Raw genomic sequence first — 23,420 nt, forward strand, 5'->3', positions numbered from 1 at the left:
CCTCCGCCTTGATGCTGCTGCTGATGCTGCAAAGCGGGATGGTGGTGTAGGCTCGGGTGTACATACGGATGAAACTGGTGGCATGGTGGGAACCCTGTCTTCGGTGGCGCCTGCTGCTGCATCGCTAAGAAATGCCCGTCCGGACCCGCCTGATGGTGATATGGCGATCCCGGATGCTGAGGAGGCGGATTATGCTGGAAATACGCGGCAGCAGCTGTTGCTGCGTGCGTGGTTGAAGGAGGGGTATGGGTGGGGTGACCCGCTACGTAAGGAGAGAAAGCAGAAAATGAAGATGACAATGATACAGCTCCAGGTGTTGACGGTGAGGAGGAAACAGCTGCCGTGGAAGCCACAGATGAACTCCCATCTCCCAGTCCTTCTCCTGAAGCACTACTTTGGCCCTTGCTACTTTCTCTAACAATCATCGCCGATGCATCTCCTCCACTCCCTGAAGGACCGGCTCCCCCAGCTCTCGGAGAAACTCCGGAAGGAGGCGTCATACTCCATACCGTAGAAGCAGACAAGCTTTCTGCCCCCCCGGTAGCGCCTCCTCCTCCCCCTGGACGCACTGGTGTACCTCCATACACCTCGCTTCCAGAACTTGGGTCATCCCCAGAATGATGTAAATGTGTCCCGCCGGAGCCGCCCCCCTCCCTACTCCCTACTTCAAACTGTGTAGGATGCTGGTGTTGCTGCACATTACGATTCACTTGGTCAGCCTCATCTGCACCTCCTGCGAAACATCCACCCGCATGCGGCTGCTGCGGCCTTGTCTTACCACTGCCGCCACCCCCGCTCGAAGAACGGTCCAACTCGGTACTGCCTCCATTCGACTCGGCACCTACTCCTGCATGCCTCGCCGCAATGTACCCTTGCACCACCTGCGGGTGCTCACCGACGGCGGTAACACCATGAGGAGCATGTGCCGCTTGGGAGAAACCTATAACATTCTGGGGGGACATGTTTTGTGTCATGGCACATCCGCGTGCTGCTGCCCCACCCGCCTGAGCAGCAAAATGATGATGAGGATGGAGAAAAGCTCCCTGCGCCTGCTGATGATGCTGGTGCATCTGCTGTTGTATCTGCATATGAATCTGCTGAGCCTGCTGCTGGTGCTGCATCAAGCGCTGCTGGTGGATTAAGAAATCACCCATCTGACCAGAAGCCTGAAAAAACTGAAGAGCCTGAAGCTCCTGCCTGTGCAACTCTTCCAACGCAGCCTGTTGCTGTTGTTGCTGGTGGTGTTGATGCAAACGCTCTTCATGCTCAAGTCTCCTCCTTTGCTCTTCTTCTTGGTGCGTGACTGCTCGCGGCCGCATCCCTCCTCCTTCAGCCCGCCTTTGAGTCGACCCCACCATCTCCTGCTGCCTTTCCGGAACAGGGGCCGCGCCTGTGTGGTGCTGAGCAGGAGACTCCCCGCGGGAGGCATGTGAGCCGGTGAGATGGCCTTCACTAAGGGCGAAGAAATGTCCTCGACTTAAATGGCTAGGCGGCGGCACCTGGAGGGGAGAGTGTGATGCTGCCTGCACCGAAAGACATTGTCGACTGGGGTTGTGCTCCATCATTTGTTGGTGATAAGCTACAGGTACATGCTCAATGCTGGCCCCTGGCTCGGGCTTCACGACCTGCTGGTGAGCTGGATAATCATGCCTGAAAAACTGGATGTGAGAATCTTTCGAACCACTTCCCCCGCCTGGGAAAAACACGTGCTGTTGCTGTTGCTGCTTGTGCTGGATGACTCTCTGATCGTTCCCTCCTCCTCCTTGGGGCTGGTTCACCACGTGAAGAACACTTCCTGAAACAGGTACTTGTCCTACCTGCTGCTGCTGCGCCTGTTCCCCAAAGACACGTTCCCCCCGCGGAATGTGTTCGTGACTGCCCCCTTTCATCTCTTCATCCCTCTCTCCTTGACGTTGCATGTGCTGTAACTCCTCTGGCTTGACGGTAGGCAACTGCCGATGCGATATAAGAAGTTGCTGGCGATCAGGACACCCCTGATAGCTCTCTTGAGCCCCTCCCTCGACTAGCCCCGGATGTAGACCTTCTGCGTAGGACAGTTGCCCTCCTCCCCCTCCCCCACCAGCAACTTCCCCGCTACGCTGTCTTTGTAGAGACATGAGAAGTCCCTCTTCCCCTCGCTTTTTCTCTAAATCCTGCTGATTTTGCTTGTCGCTACCGGAGGCTTCTTGATGCAGACCCTGCAAGGGCTGTTGCTGATTCTCCCCAGCAGGAGACGGTGCGGAAATTGCTGGAGGCGGTTGCTCCTCCTGGTAATTCCCCGCCCCGGCGGACTGGCGATCCCCGGCCCGTTGCTTTACACACTGTAGCTGATGTCCGAAATCTCCCAAACTTTGATGCCCGCGACCCCCCTCCTCCTGCTGGTCCTGCTGCACGCCTGCTTGACTGTACGCACCCGCTCTTTGAAGTGCTTCAGCGCCTCCGCATTGACTGTCTCCGGATTGCTGCTGTCGTAGCAAGTCCGATGAAGTTTCTTGAGGCATCCCCCTTTCCCAATGTCCCGTTTCTTCTTGAACACGCCTCTCCTCCCCAGAACAATCTTGGTCCCGAGGTCCCGGTAGAAGGCCTCCCTGCGCGTCCAGTCCCCGGGTACCTAGACAGCCTTGTTGTGCCACGGATTCCTCACTCGGCGATGGGAGCAGGAGCACCCGTTCCTGAGACTTTCCGTCTGACTGCTGCTGCAGATTCTGCTGGAGGGTTTGCCACCGGCGTACCTGCTCCTCGTCATCACGCTGTTGACCAACAACGGCCTCCCACCGAAGCAGCACCTGCTGGGAAGAGGGAGAAGATGACAACGCCATCACCTTCTCCGGCTTCCTCTGCTGCTGTTGCAGCGAAGGGCAGATGCCTGTCTGCTTACCACTTCCGAGAAAAAAGGATCCGGTGCAGTCTTCAGAATAGAAAGTGCTGTCGGCTGCCCTGTTGCTGTCGGATTCTCCTGAAAAATCAAAAAACGTGAACTTCTCGGCCTCGGTGTTTCCGGGCAAATCCGCAGGGACGGACGACGCTGCCGACGGCGGCGACAAAACCCTCCGGGGAGTCTCCTGGGACGCTAGTGACGTGTCCTGTAAATCAATTCCCAAGGTCCCGGACGCGGTAATAGGAGAGACAACTCTTGTAGGGAAAGCGCTCTCCGGTAGATCCCCGAAACCCACAATGGTGATGCCGTTCTCAGACGTCTCGATGTGCTGGAGGGATGAGGACAAAACCAATAAGTTCTCCAGTTCAGTATCCCTCCCACTGTTCCCAACCTCCTGAGCGGCGCCCTCGTTCACGCGCTGCTGCGAAAAGGCCTCAGTCACGTGGTCTGATTGTGTCTCTTCGATGCCGCCCCCTCTCAACGACATCGAAGCCCCACACGAACGCTCACCCACTGAGACCTCGGACGCCAGTGTCTCTCCCTCCGGTGAGAACACCAACAGCTGCTCCACTGCAGCCCCCTCCTCCTTTGAACACCCGGCCAGGCGGTGACTATCCCTGTTGACTGGCAGTCGAAAAGCTGCCACTTCCCTGTCACCACCCGACACACGATCAAGGACAAGCTGCTCCAATGCGGGTGCTTGTTTGAGTCCACAGGTTCTCCTCGAATCCCCTCCCGCGTCCTTGAAGTGACGAGCCAAAGAACTCTGTCGTATCCTTAGCACCAGCACGAGAAATATGTGGGTGGTCTAGAAGGATTCCGTTGCTCACATGGCCTAGAGGCAAACAGCCCTCTACGAATCAGGCTAGTCTCAGAAAATGGCCTCGGGAGAGAAACTGGAGCCGACTTCCGTCTCCGGTGCTCGATTTTTCAAACGAAGAAAACGTCGCTCCGAAACGTCCTTGCTTCTTTCCCTTGTCCAAAATTGCCGTCAGTTATCCAATGACCACTCTCCTCCCCTTGATGTCATCAAGTTAAAGAAACGTCCGGGGCAGTTATCTTCGGAATTGTGACAAGCCGGAATGCACTGCTGCCAGTCACGTCGCTTGCTTGACAGAGAGGTTGGCTTTGAACAGTCGTCTCTCTCTAAGTTGCCTGCCAACGACCCAAGGGTACGACTGCAACACGCTATCCTAGGCTTGAGGCAGAGGAGCCAGGGAAGAAGAAACAAAGGGTTTGGGTGTTCCAATCCGAAGCCAAGAGCGGCGCACACTCGAGAGTGAACGAAAGGTTGACGCTGATTCCAAACTCTGCAAATCCTAGTGCTCTACCACCGTGACTACGGAAGAGCAGGAAGGTGCGCAGCCCGATGCAGGGCCGTAACGGACGCAAGTATACCTATATTTAGATCTGCTCTGAGAACCCCGACGACACCAGCACAAAATACTCAGGCGAGGAACAGATCCGTCGCAATATGAATACGGAATACATCTAGCCGACAGATCACTGTGTACCATATCGCGCCAACTCGGAAACCACCGTGGCTATAAAGAGGGTCACTCCGAGAGTTGAGGAGAACAACATCTCAAACCACAAGGAACGGAGAGGCCGTCTAGCATACCGAGCTGATGCGAGCCAGCACTCACTTCGGTGAAAAAACAACAGAAAAAAACGCACTCTGAAGAAACAGAGTCACGGTGAAAGAAAAAACACACCAGACGGAGGACCCGCTACGAGGCCGGATCCCCAAGTCCGCCGACAACAAACCCCCGTGCTGCAATTCCCCGTTCGGAAGAATGACAAAGTTGCGGTGAACGGCGAGGACCAGGTAGCAGCACAGTTGCGAAGCCTGACTACAAATTAAGCCGCACCACCGTTAACAAACAAGAGAACACGACGAATGAACGGACAATTAAACGGAAAGGGAAAATGAAGGCCTGTCTGCAAAGACTAGGCTGTCGTATTGATCACTCGCGGCCTCAAAGAGACGCGAATACCAACAACTCGAAGAGCTAGTTGCAGCCTGGAGAACCGAGCAATAGCTCCGGTTCGATGCCCAGAGGGTGAGCACGAGAAAATGCAGGGGAAATGAGACGAAGGAGAGGTGGGAGAAAAAAAAAAGAGAAGACGAATGCGCAACCCAGAGAATCCTTATACCGACACGCAGAATTTCCGAGCAATCACGCGCAAAGCGCACGGCGAGCGGCGGTTTGCAGAATCCTCGGTGGTCACGATGGGCGGCTGCTGTTGCTCATTACTGGAAGCACCGCGCTGCACTACGTGAGTAGACAGACTCACAAAAAATCTACTGCATTTCTCGTGCAGCCCATGCCTGGTCCTCGGAGAAAGCGAGTTAGCGTTAATGAATGGAGACGTGTGCATAGCACTACTTGGAGCGCCCTGGTACCTCAAGCCGCCCGGGCAGCCCCGGCGGTGGCCCGTCCACCTCTTGCTCAGTCCATCGTCCGTTTCAGGAGCTCTGCCACCCGAGCGTCCATCTTCTGAACCGTTCAAGACAGCTGGGGTGCGCACATCGGTTCCGAAGAAAGAACACCCGAGGAGAGATTCTAGAAAAAGAAAGGCAGTTCCCGATATCCTTTCTGCCTCGGAGCAGTGCAACACTCGGGAAAACACTTGGTTTGCACTCCACTTGCCGGCCGCGGCTTTGGCAGAAGAGAGGGGGGGCACTACGCGCACACACCCGCCAGCATTGGGTGGGGGGCGTATCCTGTTGCTGTCTATCTCGGGGGGAGGGAACGAGTGTGGAGTTCGCATGTGCTCTTCGCAAGAAAGCACTTGCGACAGCGGCGGGGAAGGCATGACGGCTGTAGCACCTGAATGGGAGACGCGACAGCGTGTGTCCTGACGGGAGAAAACCCCATCAGACAAGTGCACTCCCCCCATCATCACACGGGAGACCTTTGCTGGTCCGGCAGTCAGTTCCGCTCTTCAAGCTCTTCATGGAACGCAGGTTCGCGGCCTCTAGTTTGCGGCCTCCAGTTTTCCGCGGAGAAGCTTGTGCGCCCCTGACGCCAGGCGCTGCAAGCTGGCAGCGCTCCGCGACCTGCGGTCCCAGCGAAATCGAGGAGACGTGCTTTGTGGACCACGGTAGGACAGTTGTTCTTTCCAGTCAAACGCAAACACGTGGTCCGTACTCAGAGCACGCGTAGCGAGAGTCGCTTGCGTTTGATCGGCTATGCCGCTGCGCAAGAACTGGCCAGCCGGCACCGGTGCTTTCACCGGTCGGTTGGCGGGCTTCACTTCCCCCGAAGAGGGGGCCGGGCGGGCCAGCCTGAGCGCTGATTGAAGTTACCTTCACCGCCGAAGGCCTAGGCACTTGTGCAGTTTAGAAACAAAGGCGGCTATGTTCAGCCAGGGATATGGTCCTGGAACCGACCAAGAAAGCGGCGCTCTTGAGCAGTGGCCCGCCGTAACAACGAGCAGGGGGGGGGCAAACACTGTAGGGCGCTTCTGCTCGGAGCTCACAGGACGATTCGGCGCACTCCCGGTTTGCCCGCTTTGGGAATTCAGGAGGTACGGTCACGGTTGAGGACGTCAAACTCTTTACATCCCACCACGTGCTGCACTGGACACTGCAAAACAGCTGCCCATGTTGTAGCTATGCACTGCCTGAGACCGATGAACTCGTCGGCGAAGTGAGCTGGAGGTGACTGTTTTTCAGCTCGCGACAGGCCCATATCCAGCGCCAAAACGTTACTGTAGGAGCGATGCAGCGTCGTTTTGCGGAGATTCGTGCTCAAGTGTGTTACGGGTTTCTTCGTGCGGGCCTGTGTTGTCTTACGCGAGAGCAGTGACCCAGGACCGGGGACCAGTATCTGAAGGCAGTCAGAGGCCGAACAGCACAAGTGTGGTATGCGCCCCCTCAGCATTAGGAGGGAATCAGGGTCAGCTTCGCAAGCACTCGTGGCCATTGTGGATGCTCTCGAGAACATCTTCACCGGGCACGCCCACGGCAGGACCGGCCAGGCCCGCAATCTCCCTTGCTCCAACCCTCAGAATTTTCCTTCGCTGTTACTGAGTTCCAGCTACCAGAGCAGCAAGGGGCGACAGCACCGGCAGCAAGTAGACGGACCGCGACCGGCGGCCGCCGGTGCTGCAAGCACAGATGCCACAGCCGCGGCCGTTCCCCCCGCCATGTCACAACGGGAGCGACAGTTAGCACTTGTCCTCACATTACCCCAGATACACACGGAAGAAGGCAGCCTGGAGAGACCATCAAACGTCACCGACACCCAGCGGGTGTTGAGCTCATCTCCCGGGTAAATAGGCGTCCCGTACAGGAAAAAACTAGCTTCTGTGAAGCGCGCGCCCGTCAGGAAGTCGTCACAGAACAAAGGCGATTGGCGGACTGTAAACGAGCATTCACTCGTGCAGATAGGAGAGCCATAGAAGTCAGCTCATTCAAACAGCTCGCCGTTCACCGGTACCAGTTCAAACAGGCGCCCCGTCGGCCGCAGAAGCCAAGCACATCACGTGGGCGGTCGATTGTGGCTAGCGTGAGCCGGGCCCGGATACCTGATCTCCACTTGTACCACGACCGAAGAGCTGTGTTGCTACGCAGAAGCTTGACAAGTCCTTGCGCACACAAGCGCGCAAGGACTGCTCGCCCGTTAGAGGTCAACAACGAGTGGAGTCCCTGGCCGCTACCCTACACGCCGGGCTACCTGCCAATTCCGGCTGCCGATTTCTTCCCAAGGGCGCCGCGGGGAGGGGCAAGCTACTTGATTCACTCCCAGGACCAACCGACCTGATCATGCCTGCTGCGGCAGAAGTGTGTACGTTTCGCAGTAAGGGCAGAGCCTGAGCTTGGGCATACAACCGGCAATGAGCTGCACGTGCGACGGCGACGACAGTTCCGCGGGATCCGCGAGACAGGGAGACGTGACATGTTCCGCGTTGTAGTGAATCCGTCTGAGACGCCAAGCCATATCAAAAACACATAAAAGGTACAACAAAGACTGTTCTGTCAACAGACGGACCGGGCATTCGCGCTTTACCTAAGCTTGAACCGATCCTCCGCCGGCTGGCGGCCCTCGGCATAGCACCGTCAGCCCCGATACACAACGGTTGCATCGTCTTGTTCCCCTGCTCGCGCCCTCATGCAGTTTGCTTGCTCGCCTTCGTTCACGCCTCACCCGTGTGTTCTCTCTTTTCTCGGTAATTCCTGTTCCCGCGGCACTTTGCTTTTGAATGTGAGCACACCGCCATGGGCCTTCCAACAAGGGTATCTCTGCTTTCCTCTCGTGGACCGAAACCGACTGCCCTGCGTCGTTTTCTTGCGGAACGAGGGGAGGCAACGGCCCTACAGGTGGTAGACGGTTTTCACGGGTAGCTTCGGCGTGGCGTCCTTCTTTAGAGCAGACCTGAGAGACTGCACCTGGGTGGGTTCTAGTTTCCGGGGCCGGAACGGCTCCAGCCTTTTGATCTCGTGAATCTGCTCTTTCCTCGGTGGCTTTGTGCAACCCGACCCAACTGTCGTCGTCACCCAGGTGTATTGACCTACGATCCTGTCGTAACTCCTGACTCTCGGAATACTCTGTTAACTGTGTCGCTGGTTGACTTCGATGCGCCACGGAGGCCTGGCCGCCGATACCTCGCTCCTTACACAAAAAGACCAGAGGTCACAGCGACGAAAGGCCTTCAGGATCGTAAGGCTCTTGCATCTGAATCGCTGAGTGACGAAGGTGTCTCGCACCTGTCAGCAGCCTTCGGCGCTCTCTCCTTTCACGACAACGCGCCTCAGTTATTCTGCGTCACGGGGGGCGATTATTGCAGCTGCCCGTGACCAAGGCATCCCTGCCCGAAACACGCGGTCGGCAGTTGCAGGTTTCACATGGCGATGCTGTCGTCTTTGGCCTCGAGTTTTTCTGCGTGGGCTCCGTGCGACGGCTTCATCGTCTCCGCGGTCGCATTCGAGGCAAGCTCCTGAGGCATACAAGTGTACTGCGACCCTCTGCATTAGCTCAACACCTTACAGCCTGAGGCTGCCCAGCTGACACGATGACCAACCTGAGTGTTGTCTACCCGTTTCTACATGTGTCCCTTCACGAGTGACCCAAAGAGAAGTGCACTCCGTGACTCCATGCTCACGCAGGGCCTGAGGTTCTTTCCCGGTAGCGACGACCGCAGCGTTGCCGCCGCGGTGGTAGCCGTGTCCGAAAGTTTCCGGCTTTCAGACGACGCGCCGCGGCACTCAGTTTCCTCGGAGAACGGAAGATGGTGGAGAGGCACCCACCTTGTTCACGGACTTCTCCTTTGAGAAGACCTCTCTTTGAAACATGTCTCGTATTGGAAGATACTGATATTTTGCTTCCGAGTGTGTATTCTTTCGTGAAGCGGCGACACAGGCGTGGCGGAAGGGTGTCGCCTGCGGGAGGGAGTACACAGGAGTGTTCCCCCTTCTCGCAAAAGCCAAGCAACGCAACATGCGGAAATACGCCGAAGACTGGCGTTCGTCCTCCTCTTGCAGTGCCTTTCGGTGGCGTCCCTTACCCCGTGCAGTGGGCGCGCTCTGATGAAGAACCCTTGTCTTTTCGGTCGCTATCCTCCCCGTCTTCTTCAGCGTTGCAGGTTGACTTTGAACGTCGACCTCCCATTGCCCGTGCCTTCGTGTCGCGCGCTGTTCACGCGGCTCCTCCTCCGTTGTCAGCCGTCGTCTCTTCGAATCACAGGGTTGATGTCGGAAGTTCGCCCGCCGTAGCGCCGCTGAATACTCCGATTTGCTCACCCCGCTCGTTAAGCCCATCTTTATCTGCTCACCGGGCTGCTGCTGGTTCGGGTCGAATCCAGCAGAAGGCTTCCCTGTTTCCCGTGTCTCTGGCTGGGGAAGCGATAGAAGACGCACTTCCACGAAGCCCAGGGGCGGGTGCAGCTACTCCAGATAGTCGGCGGTCGATGAGCGAAGAGGACGGACACCGCGGGACGGATGTAACACCAAGCCGAGGAAGGTCGCCGCATCACACACGGCATAGGATGCTAGTGAGAGAAGCCAGCCCGGTAGGCAGACATTTTCATGGGAATGGGGAAGGGGAGAACAAGGTTCTGACCTACGCATCAGGGGCTGATAGGGGGCGGGGAGATCCACGTGGCGCGAGTGTTCATGTGATAGACGCACGAAGAACCCTTCTCAGTTTGCGCAGCCGGGGTCGGGCACCTAGTTCACGCTGGAGCGCCTCGCGCGATCAGATCCGCAATGGTGAATCTGAAGACGCGCACGGGCTTGCACTTAGGACTGCTCGGAATTTCTTTAGGGGGGCAAGCACTAAGAAGGCTGGTCTGGAGAAGACCGCAGTCTTCAAGGACAATGGCACAAGGGAGGGACGGGGAGATGGCCTCGCCGGAGAGACGCAGACTAGAGGGAGATCGGCTATACGAAGGGAGAAGGAAAAGTCTAACCGACTACGCGCTCTGTCTCCTGACCATCGGGGACTTTCCAGGTGGTCGTCAGAGAGGAGAAACCCCACAACTTCGAATCCTCCAGCTCTAAAGGCGAAACGTTCATCGAGCGTCCGTTTCTCAAGCGCACCCCGGTGTCACCGGAAGGGTACGCCACAGTCAGAAGAAGCTCAGAAGGGCGTAAATTCAGCGAAAAAAGGGCAGCCTTTTTCACAGGGAGCTGCTAACGGAAGCGTGCTGACAGCGGGAGGGAGTCCGAGAAATCAGAAAAATCTCACCTCTTCACCTCTGTCCCGGCTAAGCAAGGCCCCGACTCTTTCCACCGCGTACTCACCGTCTTTCTCTCTCTCTTGGTCCCGCCAGCAGCAGCTTTCCGATAAGCCTAAAGGAGCGGCGACCGTGCTCCAAACCGGCAAATCGTTCAGGAGAGTTTCTTCTTCCTCTGCTTCCATGGAATCTGTTCAAGGACGATCTATCTTCGGTCGAATGGAGAATGTGGGCTGGGTGAGGAAATTGACACATGGTCTCAAGGGGGCAGATGACCCTCATAGAGGAGACCAGGGAGTCTTAAGACGGTGGCGAGATGCAGTGGCAGGCGATGGAGGCAGGAGAAATGTGACTGGGAAAAAGATTCCGCTTGCGTCATCCAAACTAGGTGGGCCGACCACAACGTGGCTCACGTCGGAAGGGGCGGATGCAGATGACAGGTATGAGGAAGCGATAAAAGAGGCCGAGCGACTGCGTAGAGTTGAAGTGAAGGATGTGATGAGGCCTCCAGGTCCGGTTTTCAGCGTGGACTATAAGCGGGAGAAAAGAGGCACAAGGCTGCTTGGTCCACCTGAATTCAAATCTTCTAAGATAAAGGAAATTCGCGGCCGTAAGATGTATCACTGCTCAACCTCCAAGCGTATCGGCTTGCCAAAAAGCGAGGTGAGCGAGCCTGGGCAAGCATGGGGCGGGGAAGGCCCGGGAGAGAGGAAGGAGACAAGCAACGCACCAAGGGATGGAGACAACCTCTGAGTGCGACCATACCCCGTATATTTTTCCAGAGATAATCGTGGGCCGGCCCATAGGTGTGATGGCATGAGTCTATCTCCAAAGAAAGAGCCAGTCTAGGAACTTTTGATGGCTAACCTTCGGTGTATTTTCGGTTCCTGATACTGAACTCCCTTCGCTTCTGTTTCTGAGCTGGAGGCATCTTCGCTGGTAGAACACAATTGGCAGCCGACTTTCGGTACTGCCCGGGTATCCCGCTATCCCGTAGTAATGACTCTGTCCGTGGTCCTTGCTCTGCTAGACTTGTTTTCCATGCAGAACATTGGTAGCCTCCACACTCATTTAGTCTCCCCCGCTTTTCCACCTGTCTTTAGTACGAAGGTGCGCGAATGTGAAAAGCGAGCAGATACAAGTTTGTTACTTGTTGTCTGCCGGCCGGTATCAGTGTGCCCGTGACCGTCCACCTCCATGTTGCTCTGAATACCTGGCACCTCTCCCCGGTTGGCTCTTCTTTCTCAGTCAGGTTGAACTGTATGAGTCGTTCTGCCGAGACGGCACTGACTGTCCTGCCGTGTGTGGTTTCGCTTCCAGGAACCTCCTCCCTCGCCTCGCGGGGCGACCTTTCTCGAGGAACCCGTGCCTCTAGATAGCTCGACGCCAGATGAGACTACAGCAGATGAGTTTGAGGAGACTAGCAGCAGTGGGGAGGGTGAAATTAGTATCAAACGGGAGTCGAAGCATCGAGGTAGCATAGCCCAGCCCGCTGGCCATGTACAGGAAGTGGAAACGACGACTGCAGACCCTGTTAAGGTAGCTGAAGAGAAAGCGTTGACTCCTATTGAAGACGGTGAAGAAGTACAGGGACTGGGGAAGGAGTCGTTTCTTGACGTAAAACCGAGTAACTCGGGTGAGGAGACAATGAATGAGGGTGCCCTCCTCGGAGAACGGAAAGAGATGAAGACAGAAGTCGGTAGGCCTGATGCAGTTAAAGAGGGGACCGAAGAGAGGCAGTCATCAAAGGAAGATGTGGCAACATCGGTAAAGGTTGCACCACATGAACTTCACACAAAGAAACTGCAGTTTTTGGAAGAACTACAATCCAGAGAGGACAGCCCGAAGCGCAGATCAACAGATCGGCCTCGTCCTGGCTTGGACACTGCCTTGTCTGATGTGTTGGGGGGGCCTCCTGGTTCTGACCGGAACTCGACACTTGCAGAAGCTCCTTCTGGATCTGTGCAGAAAAGGACCTCAACAGATGACCGCGTGGAAATTCCTCCTTCTTTCTCAAAGCAGCAGAGAGCGCGGAGTGTCAGGATGCTGTCGTATTACGATTGGGGACACGAGAAGGTCCCACGGAAGTCATCAAAAAGGCTATTGTCAACTTTCTCTACGCGGCGCGAGCAAGCCGTGAGAGCAAAGACTGGTCTTGGCGAGCACCATCTCCGTTTACCCTTCTTGGATCTGTCATCGTCAGTTCCGGAGGTCACCTCACGCAAGGGCTCTAAGAGAGGCATGTCTTGGTCTCCTCGTAGGTCCCGTAGAACTTTGTCAAGGTCATTCACCAGAGGACGTTTCCGGGGTTCGGAGAGAAAAAAACAAAAGGTTCGGTCACCGCAGCAGGAGCAGTTGCGGAAAGAACGACAAGAGCGCAGGAGAAACCGGCGTAGAGACAAAGTGCCGACTGTCACCTCTGAGTATCCTGTTGCTCATCGGCTCTTGGAAGCTCTGTTGCTTGCTCGACTAGACCTGCTTGTACAGCAAGAGAAGTTCTCCGAAGTGACGCACGAAGATGCCAAGAAGCTGATGGGTAAATATGCCGCGATCCACAAGGACAGACTGGCGATGGCGGACGTGGTTGCAAATGAGGCCTTGGCACGGAAGATGCTGATGGCCGAGTCAGAGAGACAGCAGATGGAGAAAGAGGACGTTGATGTAGGTATGGATCCGAGTGATTCGAAACCTCGGACGCGGGAGTTTATTGCGATGATTCAGGCTGGTATACGGACCGCGGCTTGGATCACCTGTCGAGAAATCGATGAGAAGGTATGGGAACTTCTCGAAAAGGAAGAACGAGAGGGCTCGCTTTTGGAAGACTGGGAGAGAGAGGAAAAGGGGGATGATGTAGATAGAGAGCAGGTCCTTCGAGAGAAACTGCTCGCGAAGCGAGATGAGCATGACATCGTTTTGTTGAACGAATGGCTTGACAACTCGAGCGAGATCGATGAGATAGTAGATGACGGTCCTCATGAAAGTCTCCCAGTTCGCAAACCGCATCACCGGAATCTGTTCAGACAAGTTGGGAAAGCTGTTACGCGTGCCCTGCAAGAAACAGGTCGTATGCTGTGGGGGCCGTTGCATACTTCTTCACTCGAGACAATTTCCTCGAGTCTGATTTCAAGCGCCTCATTTGAAACACATTCTGGTGAGGAACGCGGTTCATTGTCTTCGTTCGCTAGCCACGAAGTGTCACACGCCGACGCCAGTTGTCGAGGTGAGTACTACGAGGATGATGCCTTCGGCGGCTCTTCTTATACTTCGAGTCCTGGTGCCCGGGGCTCGACGGCATCCTTTGTGACTGATGCAGGTAGCAAAGGGTGGGGAAGAAGAGGGGGTGGTGGTTGGGCGACGAGGGAACCAGCGTACTATGACAGACTCATACGTGCCCACACGAGAGAGATGAGATCTAGGAAGCTAAAGAAAAGGGAGAGAATGCGCAAGAAGAAGAAACTTGCACAGGAAGACGAGAGACAGGAATATCGGAGTCTACTGCGGCTCTATGATGGCGTGTATCGTGACAATGATCAATGGGATGAAGAAGAGGAGCGGCGGGTAGCTGCCCAGAGTGAGAAGAGAGCCGCTAAAAGAGAAAGGAAATACCTCAGGAAAATGGAACAGCGGTGGATGGAAGCTGAGGATATCTCAGCGGGTTTACAGGAACACCCCGTCGAAGGCGGAGATGTCTTGAGGAGCGACATCTCGGAAGAAAGTGATTCCTTGGTACATAGTGATGGTGAAGACTCTGTTGCCCAGATGGGTTCAACGGAAGATCTCAAGGAACTGACTAAGAAAATGCAGGATGACTTCTCCCTTGTGGACGGGCCACTGGAAGTAGACGGAGAAACTCCTACGAAAGAACGAGCAGAAGGCTCCGGAAAAGAAGGAGACGGCGTGCAAAAAGAGGACACGGACATTCTGATGGAGCTGCGGAAGAGGGAGAGGTGGTTGTACGATCGAGACAGTGACTCAGGAGAGGAGATCGATCGGGCAGCCAAGCCGGAGGTCAAAGCTTTGTTGAAGCAACAGCGTGCTCTTCTGCGCAAGCAAAGCAAGAAGGCCCGCGCTTTACTCTTTGGAGAAGTTTGTAAGCCGGAGGATGAATCCGAGGAGGAGCACGAAACAAAGGCGAAGGAGGGTAGAAGGAAAGGGTCACCGGTAAAGGACGCAGAGACTGGGAAAGAGAGCCAAGGTGTCACAGGACACGTCAGGGAGGGTTCCCTTCGTGCCGGCCAAGGCGAGAGACAAGAAACAGCAATGGAAAGGAGTAAAAGCACCATACACTACATAGAACTAGTGGAGGAAGACAAGAAGCAGATGGAAGCAGAGCGACGTCAAAAGGAAAGGGAGAGAAGAGAGCGACAGCTGATATACAAGGTTTCGAGCCAGCTAAGGCCACTGATACTTCTTCAGGAAACAAATTTCTGGTTCGGCATTAAAACTCTGGCTCAGGAGTCTCCTTCACTAAAGAAGAGATCGACTTTTGTAGGTATGATCAAAAAGAGCTTGGGCTTCAGCAGCGCATCCAAGCGTGATCTTGAAGAGGAGAGACTCGAGAAAGATCGGGCTGCCGCGGTTACTGCTCTTGCACAGTCTGGCGTGTCTTTTCCCGAGGCACCGCGCCTTCTTCCTGAAAGGTTTTTCTACATCGGAAGGCCTGCAGCTGAGGTAACTCTTGTTCAAGCGACGTAGTAACCGGTAAAAGACTTGAGACCTAGACTTCCCCTCGCTGACAGATTGCGCGTCGACGCACGCGGACCCATTCACGTATGGCTTTCCCGCACGGAGGGCTCCGTGCACTTGCTCATTGTCATGAAAGGTGAATGTTCATCGGAACTTTCTCGGATACAACATTTCTTTTACGCTCCGCTACAACCGGCTTCAGAACCCAATTAGACAGTGCTCGTCCGCTCAAGCCATCGTCCACTGTCGGAGGGGGGGTTAGACAGTCTTCTCTGAGAGCTATAAGAGAGAGGCTTCATCACGAGTACCTGTGGTACCTTGTGCGGGTATGGGTAGGCACAGTCACAAAGGATCGTCCATACAGGCAGCAAACACTTGTGTGTGTGCCAGGCACGGTGGCTTACACACACACACACACACACCTACTCACACCTCACTTCCCCAACCTAGAGTTCGGAGGTCTCTCCTCGTGAATGCGGCCGTGGGGACTACGATCACTCGGTCAGCGGTGTGGCAGTAGTCCTGTACAGCCTTCGGGTTACTCATGCAAACTGCGACGCCCTACCATCGTGAAGAGCGAAGCAGGGCGTACTTCGGTGTGTATTCCCTTCAGCTAGCAGACTTTCGGGGGTGTCGTGCTGCGCGTGTCCCTCTTGTTGGCCTTGGTGTCTTCCTGTCGGACGGACGCAGAACGCGTCGAGGTCACGTTGCAACGTTATCAGCAGCCCAGGTTGCGTATTCTTCTTTTCTGTGTGCTGCCATAGCAATCACTGTCTGCTACTCCCTTCTTCAGAGCCCCCCCGTAGTCTTTGTTACCCAAGGGTGAGTTTGTTGTCGGTCCAGGTGACGTCGACCGTAGAAGCATACCGTGTGTGATGGATGGACCTCATGCGTGCTTCCTCGGGTTTGTTATCAGACGTGAGTTCCGTGCCAGGTCCTTTTTCTTCACCGTAAGCTCTGTGTGGCGTCGTCTCTTGCGCGGCATAAAAGAGCACCTGTTCTACTACGGCTTAGTCTTTCTCTCAAAAGCGCTCTATCTTCCCGAAACCCCGAGTTGATCTTTTAGAAGCCTGTTTAGAGTCACCACTAAGCAGTCCTGCTGCTTTTGATACTTACGTTCTTTCGCAGTGTATCTGCACGGACGAGACACACAGACTCTCTGCCAGAAGCCAGTGCCCGTTCGTGGCCTTTATTCATCCGTCTTACTTGTGCTTTCTTATAGATCATCACCATTGTCTCCTCGAGCTCCATTCGTCGAAGGACTATGTTCAACTGTTACCGTCTGCTCAATTTGCTCAACTGCAAGAGCGTCATATACTACGTGATCGACGTGAACACCGACGCTACAAGTGAGCCTGCCTGTGCTTAGTGAAGGAGGAACACGCGGATAGCTCTTCTTCCTCAACTCGCTGAGGTCGGGGACGCACGGTACACGTAGCAGGTGTTGCCTTTCGGAGGACGGCCGAACGTGGATGGTTGATCTCTTCCGTGGAAACGATTGTCGTCCATCCCTTGAAGAATTTAGTAGAGAGGACTCTTCAACGTCCGCCCTCTTATGACGTGGTAGCAGGACGTTGTCCTCGGTTTGCTCACCGTAGGCTAGTTCTTTGCCCAGGAACCAAGCTACGTAGATGCGACGGGAAGCCAGCATTCCGTCCTTGGTCTCTACTGAGCGGTGAATGTGGTTATCTGAACGCCAGCCGGGAAGACCTTTACCCCAGTGTGATACTGTCGCGTTGTCTGAGAGATGCTTTGTTGTCGTGTCTGTCCGGATGTACCGCTTCGGTTTCTCCAGGCTGCAGGTCTCCCGACATGCGTCTGCTGAAACGCTGGAAGCGACAGAAGATTCTCCGCAGCGGACCCCACACACACCATCGCGGAGGTGAGGCATCGCGTCGTCGTTGACGGTTCCACGCGTGGAGATTTGTGCAGTACGTAGTAGACAGGTGCAGAGGATGCTAAGAATAGCGTGCTTCCAGTAGCAGAAAGATTGGCTAGCTTGAGCTTCAGGTCGGATGCACGCGTAGGTCGCAGAATTGTCACGCAATACTGGACGGCAAGATGATCTGACAGGATCGGCTTGGCAATAGCATGGCGACGAGGAAATACCGCAACCAGTATAGCTGTGGTCTCGAGTTTCTGGTGCAACAGCTGCAGGAGGTTGTACGGTGCGTCTCTCCTTAGATAGCACTAGCAGTGTGCCCTATGTGAGAAGATTTAGCCGCGCCGTGCCGCGGTGATGCGGAAGACACCTGAGTTCCTTGTTCCACGAGCACGGGATTCACCCAGCTGGAGACACCGTAGAATTTTGCGCCTGTCTGCACTACGTTCTTACTTTTCAACTGTGCTATCGTCCGCCTCGGAGGCTTTTATGGAGCGGAACCGCTAGAGATTCTGTCAGACAGGTCGACTAGACCGGTCATGCATTAGGGCAGATGTACTAAGAGAAGTGGTGGATTTACGTACTTACGTGTGCTTCCTTTCGGAGCCAAGCTGGCATAGTGACAGGCGGCACCGCCGTGCTGGGGTGTCATCTTTCCAAACACTTGGCTACTGTTTCTGGAGTATCGGAACCAGCCAAGGCGTTGTCCGGACCCGTCCCCAGGGGCTGGTGCGAGAGCCGATCCCGGAGCTCGTTGGTGTACTGGTGGGTTTATTGAAGGCTGGCATTCGTGGAGCCAACCGTATCTCCTTACGTCTTTATATCCTAGGGTAGACTCTACGCCGAAATACATCGGACATCCTGCTCAGCTTTCACTGAGTCTCTGCTACGCGTAGGTATGATACTGTCGTGGGCTCTTTTTTTTCTCAGTGGTAACTCCTCAGCTGCTCGTTGACGGCCAGTCTCTCGGTCCATACGAGGAGGTGCAGCTTCTGGAGGATGATGGGCTACTTGGTAAGCTGGCTACCCAGAGATCGCGGTGCACCCAGATGTCCTGGCAGTAGCTTCACCACTCTTCACGTCCTGTGCTTACTGAAGGTGTGGCGCAGTCTGGGTTTGCTCTCCGATACACGTGCTTTCCTATGTTTGCTTTTCCCCGTGTGCATGTCTGCCCGTCGCCGAGCATCTGACGCGTTACAGATGGATAGATACCTGCGGCAGATATCCCGTCCGGAGCTGGTTTGCTTGTTCCAGGGGATCCACCCCTGAGGACTACTCTTTCATTCATCTCTCGCAGATCGCACCAGGAGCCAGAAAACGGTCTGTTCTAAAGTGTGGTTTGCGCGTGGTTGACTCCTTGAGCGTCGTACTCAAGCGCTGCGGCGTGCGTGCGCGTCAGGCGAGTGTGCTCTCGTGTTACACATGTGTAGCACACGTGGTGTCTACCCTCACTGTTGCGCAGGCCTGGTTCCGGTTGCTTTCTTCAGTGCTGCGCGAGTAGCACACCTACACCGGAAGTGCGGTCACGTGGCAGCAAGCATGGTTGTCCGGTCGGTGTCAGTGTGCAATCACCGGAGTTAGGAAACCGCGAGTCTCCCTGTTGGGTGTCAGATCCTCATGTGCGGATTTACATCGTATCTGTCGTAGCCCGGAGCAGTTAGAACCGCAGGTTGAAGACTACACGACCAGCAGGCGTATGAGCGCCTTTTCTGTGCACTTCTTCAGATTCCATCTTCGCAAGAGGACGGTGCCCGACGTGTCTTCGGGTACGGTCGGAGACGGCCCAGAGGTGCAGTGCTTGCAGCTTTCAGTTCCGAGAGCTACTCTCAATAAGACGTCAAGATGAAGGCCAGCTCAAAGAAATATATAGGTGAGGACGCGGGTGACAGCGATCACCGACCGTCACGGCTCGGTCCTTGGACTACTATGACATTCATGCGTTGACGGTGCGAAGTTAGCCTACACTCATGGGCTCGGTTCAAATCTCTATGCATCAGTTATCAACCAGTGTCGGTGGACACTACGGGAAAAGGAACGATAAAGCCTTCAACGTGAACATCAGACACCACTCTCCGCAGAGTAGATTGGTTGACGTTCCTTCTGTGTCCGTGGTGCACAGGTGTAAGACGTACGTGCTGCTTCGGTGCCCAGGGCAACTCACCAATGCTGCTGTTGTGTATCGTTGCACCTGTGCTTCAACCACAGAGGACGGCTTACATCTGAGATTCCATTCATCCGGCCGCAGTTTGACCCTGCAGCAGGTGAGACTTCACTGCGTATCCACGACCGCGGAATCGTCTCTGCTGCCTCCATGCGTGGTGCGGAACAGCTCCTCGTCGCTTCACGTTGTACTGGGTTGTCCCGTTGCTCCACGCGGGCGACCGTCTCCGTGGGTCGCAGCAGCTCGAAAAAGGTTCAGACAAACATTTCTACCCCTCGCGGGGGGAGGGGGCTGGCAGCCATCCAAGTCAACAGCCGCCCTCCACGGGTGGCGAGCCCGTGAAGCAGTTCACCGCCTTCTGTGTGAATTAGTTGTTGTGCGGGTTACCGAGGGCGTCAGAAGGGGGGCGGGTTGGAACCGGGGACACTTTTTGTAATTTGAGTTATCTGTGTCTCTTAGTTTTTTTCCGTGAAATTTCTCCGGATTCTTCGTATGTTTTCTGTAAGTTTGCCCGCTCGCTCAGTGCTTCAACCTCTCGCGTTTGACGACAAGCCAATACGAAAGCTCCAGCTTGTAATGGCGGCCTGTGAGCGTGGTCGTCAGGTGTGGCGTAGTTCCGCGGCTTGGGGACACTGCCGTGGTAGCGCAAGCGCCCACGGGCGAATGTGCCGCTAGTGTCGCGGCGGCAGTGAAGCTTGAGTATGTCCGAGCGGTCTGCTTTTTCTTGGTTCACGAAAGAAACATTGTGTACGGCTAGGGGGTTGTAACTGTTCGTTGGGAAGGAAGTCCTGTAGAGCGGCAGTGCATTGAGGCCGCAGCGCTATTTTGCCGTGTTATTTTGTTCTGCAGCATGGTACATCTACCCTCATTACTGCAGTTTGTGCGGAGCAACTCGCCGTGCGAATCAACCGTGGTGTCCGCAGTGTCACATGACTGTCCGAGATATAGCGCTTGCAAGATGCCTTGGCATTGGCATCTACCGAATGTCGACGTGCCCTTGTTGTGGCGAGAACGGTAAGCAGCCCCCGATGATTCGCAGCCAACCAAGGCAACGTGCCGTGTAACAGTGAATCCTTTGAACTCTTAGGAGTGTGTGCGTGGTCTGTATGCTCGCGAAGGAAACTTCAGTACAACGTCGGATTCTCAATGCTTGGTTTTTGCCGGTACAGGCATCAAAATACGAAGGAGCACGCGGCGAGCAGAATGTTAAACACCGTGTTTTGCCGGGCTCAGCAGAGACCAGTTCAGCTCGGTGAACAGACAGCCCGACCCCTTACTTGCGTTTCCGCCTTGTATGTGTTGCTTTTTCAGTGGGCAAAATACCTCAACTGTTGCAGACTGTACCGCCGCAGCCGGACCCAATGTACAATCGGCCACCGCTGAGCAACTACAAAACAGGCGATGCGACGCCTGTGTGCGCCCGCTGTGACCAGCTTCTTACGTACATCGACTACATCGATGTCGCTGTGACAAGGCCAGAGTCTCGAGGGGCCGCGCAAAATAAAGAATAATTCTCAGGCACGCAAGAATTAGCAGAACCAGCCCAGTTGGCAAAATCACGGCAGCGCCGAAGGGGGGTGTTAGCGTGGGGCCTGCAAGCTTACGGACGAGGGTGCGGACACAGTATCTCTTGTGCTCCCTTTCCCTGCAAATTACAGATACCAGAATCTTCTTCAGCATTAACTTGGCCCGGTAGGAGTGGGCGAGCGATATCCATGTGGTTTCAATGAGGAGTCACGCAAAGTACTCATCGTTGCCAGCGCACGGTCGCGGGAGGGGTCAGGTGTTCAGGTACAGGATCCGCTCAAAATTGATGTTTTTTTTCCGGAAGAGCAGTCAGCCGTTCCTTCTATACGGAGAACTCTAATGCAGTTGTTTTAGAATGGAAGATCTCGGTTTTCTTTTTTTTTAAGTTCTGTCCGAGGACTGCTCTACGCGCTGCATCTGCTTCAGCCTGTCGGAATCACTCAGCACTGTCTTACAAGGCGTATCGCTTGTACACTTCGTCAGCAAGCACTTGTATACTTGAAACGAGATTCTTTCCGTCTCAGCGTTTACTTCCTTGGCAAATCCTTGTGGTCTGTGTTTCGTGCCTGGCTGTCTGGAGGCTGGCCAGCTGCAGACTGCCACCATGGCTGGAAGCCGGCTTTCGTGTGAAGTATAGCTAATCCTGTTGGTGCGGCATTGTCGGATTAACTTGTTTGCCAGTTGGATAGCTGGGCAGTACTGACAGGGCCCGTTGGTCACTGTTCACTTGAATGAAGTGTGGCAGGATCTCCAGTACTTTTCGAGTTTCCTCTCTAGCCTCGCTAGATGGCGGAGGGGAGAGACCGCAAGATGAATACAAAACTCGGTGTATGCCGGGCTTCTGAAGAGCTCGCCAGCAACGTTTCAGGCTGCCCCACACACCTCGCCGAGTTCCGGTCTTTTCGGACTTCTGCGCGAGTGAACGGGCAGAGGCTAAAGGGAATGACAAAAGATCACCGGAGTCTCAGCGGGGATTCCGCTGTCTGAGGATTTTCCCGTATAGTGACCCACTGGTAGCGAAGGGGTCGAGCAAACACTTCCAAAGAAGACGACGACGCCAGAACGGACAGTGCCCTCGAAATGGAATCAGCGCTACGCAAGCCGCTACGCTGCCCTTTTCGGACTGCCGAGAAAAATTCTAGCTGCCAAGATTGTCAACTCCAGGGCCCCCTCTCCATGGACACTAGTCTATTGATGTGAACAAGCAGGGCCGTCCAGTGACCGAAGTAAGTAAGATAGTGTGATACCGTATCGCAAGAAGTCGAAAAAGCAGAATCGATTTCCTAGATTGTTGCTGCAGTCTGCGGAAAAACGGTCTTCCGGAGCGTTGCAAGGAGCGCATCCCGGTGTCGCTGCCAAGTGGTGACAACCTGATGTGGGTTTTGCAGGCGCAAAGCCAGTCACTCAGGCACCGTAACTGTTCCAAATCAAAGCCTTCGGGATGGTACAGAAGAAAACTTCTATGAGTGGAGTCAAGGCGGAACTTGGAAATCTGAGCCACTAGCACTTCCGCTCTGTTCCTGTTAGGGTGTGGGGGCTCGGGCCGTGACCCCGCTATGCGGCCACATACTCCCAGGCAGACAATTGAGCGACACTCCTTGTAGTTGGAGGTGGCTCCAAGCAACATCCACCGCCGGTCTGGGAGCGAGACGGGCCACTGGTGGCCTTCAGCCTAATCGAGCGTTGTGAAGCTGAGTGTAGGAATCCAAAATAGCAAAACCGTCGGGGTTTTACACTCCATCTGTGCTGGCGTACACCAGACATCCATTACTTACAGGGAGGTGCTCACAGAACATGGTGTGCATAATGGTGTGCATACCCCGTGCCTAACAGGGGGCCGCGAATGCAGCTGAAGTGACCACGTCCTGACACACTTTCGCTCGGAGGAGGGAGCTACTTGAGTGAGTGCCTCGTACCCGGGCACGTCTTCGAGCTCGGAGTCAGACAGGTGCTGGCGGAACTCGCCATGCTGTGTGCTTCCGCCGTGACTGCAGCGACTCTGTTGTTCCGCAGCTTCCATTGTGAGAAGACTTGTTTGCCGAGGAGCGAACATCTCTTCATCACAAACCTTTCCAATTTCTGAGGTTCCAGTGGTCTTGACAGGATGGGAGCCTTCTCGGACCGTGCCCTGGCATTCGGTAGTCTTTTGAGCTCGCAAACGAGGCAGGGTACAGTAGCTTTTTTTCCATTGAAAAGGTCTGCCAGCTTGTCAACGGCGTCGTGGCACGTGGGTCTACCCCGGCTTGGTGGCTCTCTGGAACGCTCCTGCCTTTCTCGCAGATCCCGGTCTCCCTTTCATGCCGCACCTTCCGGGAAGCCACTCCTTCAAAACGCTTAAGAACTAGGGGCCCGCAGGGTATGTCGAGCTTTAGCAGGTCAAGGGCGCTCCGGACTCTACTGTGATCCGCCTGTGAGTTCCGCCCGCCAGCAGTAGGAAGCGCCGTTTTGCCCAACTGGGATCTTGTTCCGAGAGAACCACGCAAGCAGTCCGCTCCAGGCAGCCCGACTTTTGTTGTACCATCCTCCATGGGCGGAAAACAAGACACTTTTCACTTCAGCGTGACACGTAGGGGAGTGACAGCCTTGCGGAGCGACAAGGGGGA

The 23,420-nt window shown here is 55.2% G+C and overlaps 2 protein-coding genes across 2 annotated transcripts in view; one reads left to right on the forward strand and one right to left on the reverse strand.

The window, feature by feature from the left end:
• The window catches only part of CSUI_006133 (uncharacterized protein), a 15,804-nt gene extending 9,730 nt beyond the window's left edge, over positions 1 to 6,074 (reverse strand). Inside the window, exon 1 of the mRNA XM_068066298.1 lies at positions 1 to 6,074. This exon is cut by the window's left edge and continues 809 nt beyond it. Coding sequence (XP_067921719.1) covers positions 1 to 64 — 64 coding nt within the window. The 5' untranslated portion in view covers positions 65 to 6,074.
• A 1,422-nt stretch (positions 6,075 to 7,496) lies between these two features.
• Positions 7,497 to 23,419, forward strand: CSUI_006134 (theoredoxin domain containing). The gene is made up of 9 exons (XM_068066299.1): positions 7,497 to 11,224; positions 11,882 to 15,232; positions 16,470 to 16,596; positions 17,043 to 17,129; positions 18,060 to 18,143; positions 18,855 to 18,999; positions 19,335 to 19,390; positions 20,602 to 22,043; positions 23,098 to 23,419. Exons 1-8 carry the CDS (start codon positions 9,116 to 9,118, stop codon positions 20,799 to 20,801), a joined length of 6,159 nt encoding a protein of 2,052 aa, XP_067921720.1. The 5' UTR covers positions 7,497 to 9,115; the 3' UTR covers positions 20,802 to 22,043; positions 23,098 to 23,419.
• Position 23,420: the final 1 nt, after the last annotated feature.

The sequence above is a fragment of the Cystoisospora suis genome, assembly GCF_002600585.1.
Source record: "Cystoisospora suis strain Wien I chromosome Unknown contig_3065, whole genome shotgun sequence".
In the NCBI taxonomy this organism is placed as follows: domain Eukaryota; phylum Apicomplexa; class Conoidasida; order Eucoccidiorida; family Sarcocystidae; genus Cystoisospora; species Cystoisospora suis.